The sequence below is a fragment of the Macrosteles quadrilineatus genome, unplaced genomic scaffold (assembly GCF_028750875.1).
Source record: "Macrosteles quadrilineatus isolate MER2022 unplaced genomic scaffold, UCM_ALF_1.0 Scaffold_2__2_contigs__length_208266976, whole genome shotgun sequence".
Lineage (NCBI taxonomy): Eukaryota > Metazoa > Arthropoda > Insecta > Hemiptera > Cicadellidae > Macrosteles > Macrosteles quadrilineatus.
Window position 1 is genome coordinate 78,180,322 of NW_026542595.1, and position 4,858 is coordinate 78,185,179.

Here is a 4,858-nt window from a genome sequence, read left to right on the forward strand (position 1 = left end):
TCACGGCACAGCTGCGATCATTAAATACTTTTACACAGTTTCGGCCCTCCAAATGTCCCAACTTTTTTACCGTTGTTACCTGAGAGAAAGTACTTAATTAAATTAATTTCTACCGCATAATGAGATGGAGTATAAATTAAAAACAGAAACAAGTAGTCCAAATACTAAAAGACAAATTGAAGTATTTATTTCTGATAGAATAATAGCGTGTATGTAAATCAAATACAATAATTTTTAATTACTAGCAGATTAAAAATGTTAATGAATTATCATTATTCTATCACTTTATATTAACAAAAGTATTTAATAATTTGTCATTGTTAGGAATTAGTTAAAGACATTTTAAATGTTTTGTCTAATTAGCATATAAAGTGTGCGTACTCATGTTTTCTGTTAATTTATTGCTATCCAAACACTGCATATACATATTAGGACAGAATTAAACTATTTATGAACTGTCATTTTCTCAGTTTCAAAAGTGGAGCGCGTAAACTGTATAATATACCGTTGAAATAGAAATAGATTTAAGTCTAAAATATCGCACTAAAGTGTGAGGGGGTACTAGACGATTGCTTCATAATTGTGTTTAGAGTCTATGACAGCATGAAAAGTCAATACTTAAAGTAATATGAAATACAACATGCTCTACGTGCCCTATCTCTTGAGCATCACTTTTCTCAAGTATATTCTTAATCAAGCATTTACAAATATATATTGCACATTTTATTCCAGTCACACAACATGGCTCAGTGTATTGTTTGACAGTTAATAGTAGTAAATCGTAAATCCATCATCAGTTATATTGGAATAAATTGTGGTGGAGTTAAACAATGTGACTAATAATATGAAACACTTAGATTAAGTAGGTGATGAGATGTGAGGTACGATAAAGAGGTCTTGTTCACTGTGTCATGTTCCTACTTGTTTTACTGCTGTCATCTGTTGCTCAATGTGCTCTAGGAAGTGAAGAACTCAACGTCACTGAGATCATCTCAGGTAAATGTAAATTATATTTAACGTAACTGCTTATAGGAATTTTATATGTAGACTATGCGTATGGTAAACATTTATTACGACTTTATTATACCCGTGCCAATAAAAAAATGTGTATAAAAATAGGTATAATCTTTTACATTGCAATATTAGACAAAATATCAATGACATAATCTAATTAAGTTTTCAAAAGCTTATCAGGTTATATGTTATTAAACTCGAAGGGAAACGAAACAAATGTTACTGAATAAAGTAACAAAATCAAGATGATCTAATTTACCACACCTTTTTTATCACACTAATTCTTTGAACCGAATTATATCATCAAAAAAGTTAACTTACCATTCACGACTATTGAAATGATTTAAGATTGTTTTAATTTATTATAACTACCTATAAATCTGTATAACCGTGTACTATGTAAACTTAGAATTATAATTGTATGTCCATGTGCAAATAGTAATTATTCTTCAACAATTGCAAAATTAATTCTTTTAATATTTAGACTTTTTGAATGCTCTTCATTACGTTTTACAAAACTTCTCAATCACAATACTAAAAGTTTACACATGGAAAAAGTTAATTGTTTATTATCCAAATAATATTTTGTTTGAGCTTATTACTTTAATTTCCTTAAGCATATTTATTTTAAGTTTTTAGGGGGTTAAAATATATACCTGTATTATTTGAAAGAAAATTGTAATATAAGGATTGCAATATGTTCACTCTAACTTTGATTAGCCGGGTCCCTATGTGTACCTGTTAAGCCTACGTTAATTGAATTGTCCGTTGATCTCAGAATAAAATTACGTCTGCATAATATAAAAATTAACGTAAGTGAAAAAAAAAAAACTCTTACTGTGCACTCTGCAGGCTCCTTTGACGGAAGTATATACATATCTTTTTGCTATTTGTCCCTTAGGTTGAGTGTACTGCTAAAAACTATACATTTGATATTGTGTGTGTGTCTGTGTAAAATTGTTTGCAAAGAATGATCAATAAATATCTGTCTATTTAATTTTTAATTTTGTGTACCGTTAATATCCTTAATCCACTTATTTGGTAGCATGCATTACTATAGGCTTTATATAACAGATACTACTTAAATATCTGTTTATCCTTAATTTGATCCCACACACAAAAGATATATAACTATTTATAATATGTACAACCATGACAAATGGTAATAGACTTTAAACATTGGTATTTGTAAACTTGTAGTCCTACAAAATACTAATTTCACTAAAAAGAACTAAACAATGTTTTTTTAACAGATTCGCCTACAGAATCTCCACAATCAGTTGATGTGACAGAGTCTTTACCAAGCGATGGGTCCAGAGTTAGTGATGGGACACAGAACGGGACAGCCGCCATACAAGACACCCCCTCGGCTCGCCCAGCGCCCCCCAGGCAGCCGACACGTGCGCCCAGACTAGTGAGACGGCGACCCCGCCGCGCCAGGAGGTTCCGCCCGGGCAACGGTCCACGCTTCAGGGACACACCACCCTACAACCCCGTCAACGTGTACAACCCGTACTACAGGGTACCTCAGACGTACTACGACGCGTACTACAACCCCTACCAAGGGTATTACCCGGAGTACGCCCAGACTGGATACTATCCCGCGTATCCTTATCAGCCGCAGCAGCCCTACCCCCAGCCGTACCCTCATCCTCCACCACCTCCTGTCATACCCACACCCCCGCCCACGCTGGCGCCCATCCCTGACCTGTACTACGTCCAGAACACAGACGGCCACTACCAGTACAGGAGGGTGAGTGTGACCAGACGATCAGACGCTCCGTGGTCACATTACTCGCAGGATAGAAGATCCAGTCCGGACTACAGATATCCTCGCCGACCCGCCCGGCTGCCTACAGAGTTCCGTCCTCCGAGACTAACCTCGGCTCCTTACAAAGCGCGGGTGTTTGGTCTAGGCTCAGACCTTCCACCTATAGATCCCACGGAGACCAGCGGTGGTTGAGGTCTAACTGGTTCAAATCTGTACAACCATGTCCATCAATCCCAATACTGTATAACCGATGTACATCAACTTACATAATTTATCGAAGCAGGCCACCCATCAAACATATTTGTGTAAATAAAGAACGAAGAATAAAAAACTGAACCCCAAAAAGGATTGTACCAGGCTTATTACCTCTTAGAAAAGGACTTAAGATTATTTATTTAACATTTTAATTCTCAAATTGTGTGCACAAAAGCTTAATTGTTAATGATGTTATATAATTATTTACAGACATGTTAAAAGTTTACTAACTTTTCCTAGGACTTGGGATGATTGTGTTTGATACAGTTCTAAAGCAATAAAACGAGGCTATATAAATCTGCCAATAGCCACAATTCAATCCGTAATATCTGTAAATGTCAGATCACAAATAATTTAAACGTAATAAAGTATTTACGGCTTGTTCCTGCTATCACCAACTGGGTTAATAAAAGCAAACAACACAGCGAATTGTAGAGTCTACAGGGAAATATGAGAGAGTTCATAAAATATAACCACCCTGTTTGCTGTAGTACTTGGATTCAGACGAGTGGAGGAATGAACGAGTCATGTTCTTTTTTTATTTTATTTATACATATCTCAGTTTATAAAAGTGGTGAAATATATTACTGCAGTTTTGAGAATGCTTATTTACTAGTATTTGCAAACATTAAAACAAATCAATTAATCTCAATCAAATTCCTTTAAAAGACATCCACTTAAGAACCTGGAAATCTCATATTTCAAATCGAGAAGTGTCCTGTATTTTGTGAGTTTTATAGACGGTATCCCTGTATCCCTGAAACCAAATTACGGAAGAAATACTGGAGGGCTGTCGGCCATGTTTTATTCAGGAGTGACATCTTCGATATTGGAAGGAACGCACCTGAGACGTACCACCGACACATACACTCTTCTTCGCTACTTCTCAATGTAATCTACATATTGAACATGTTTACATTATAAAATTGATAGTTTTAAAAGCCTAATAAAAACAACACATTATTGTTATATTCTATGTTATTTGTAACTTTTGCTAATTTACTGATGCATTCTGCCATTTCTTAACAAAATATATAGTGATATTGACTGATGAAGAAGATCAAATAATGTATACTGCTAAAAAATAAATGTTTGAAAAAGTTGCGATGTGGTACTAAAGTAGTTTTTCTTAGCACTAGGATAAAAAATAATTAGCTGGAGAAGAGGGAATTGTTTTTACAATAATTTGTATTTAATTAAATGGGGAGGGATTCAATATTGTGTACTATCATTATACTATAGAATAACGTTATGATTAGTATAAGTTTGTAGAACTCACGTTTGGGTTCAGAGTATTAGTTGATTAATATTTATAGAGACTTACTATTTAACCGGGATTAATTTCAGGGACTTGATTTTTTTCCTGCATTAGAAAGAGTTTTGGAATAGACAGCGACGTTTAAATATGTAAAGTAAGGAAAGGACTTAAATTAGAATCATTTAGTATATATAAAAAAAACAGGTGAAATCAGTGAATTCACCTACGGTCATTGTTGGAAGTTTACGACATGCAATCTAACACAGTCAAGCCTGTACGGTGTTGCAGTATCAGTTTTAAACTTTGTTTTAACAAATATCGTTCTGAATGTTCATGTGTCCATTAATATATTTATAAAATACATAGAAAATGGTTGTGTTTATCTAATACTAATGAAACGATACGGGAAATCTCGCATCGAAGATCTTGCAAAACTAATATGCAATATTTGAAACTTCTGATGTATATATTTATTCACTGTGTGTCACAATCAAAATATTGTTTTTATACATTTCTGTAAATCACAAATAAACATTCCTATTGTGACACAAAAGAAACAC

General features: G+C 34.1%; 1 protein-coding gene across 1 annotated transcript; it reads left to right on the forward strand.

The window, feature by feature from the left end:
* Positions 1-865: 865 nt before the first annotated feature.
* LOC128986841 (uncharacterized) lies at positions 866-4,008 on the forward strand. Its single transcript, XM_054407397.1, has 2 exons — positions 866-996; positions 2,268-4,008. The coding sequence occupies exons 1-2, from the start codon at positions 912-914 to the stop codon at positions 2,975-2,977; spliced, it is 795 nt and encodes a 264-aa protein (XP_054263372.1). The 5' UTR covers positions 866-911; the 3' UTR covers positions 2,978-4,008.
* The last annotated feature ends 850 nt before the right edge of the window (positions 4,009-4,858 follow it).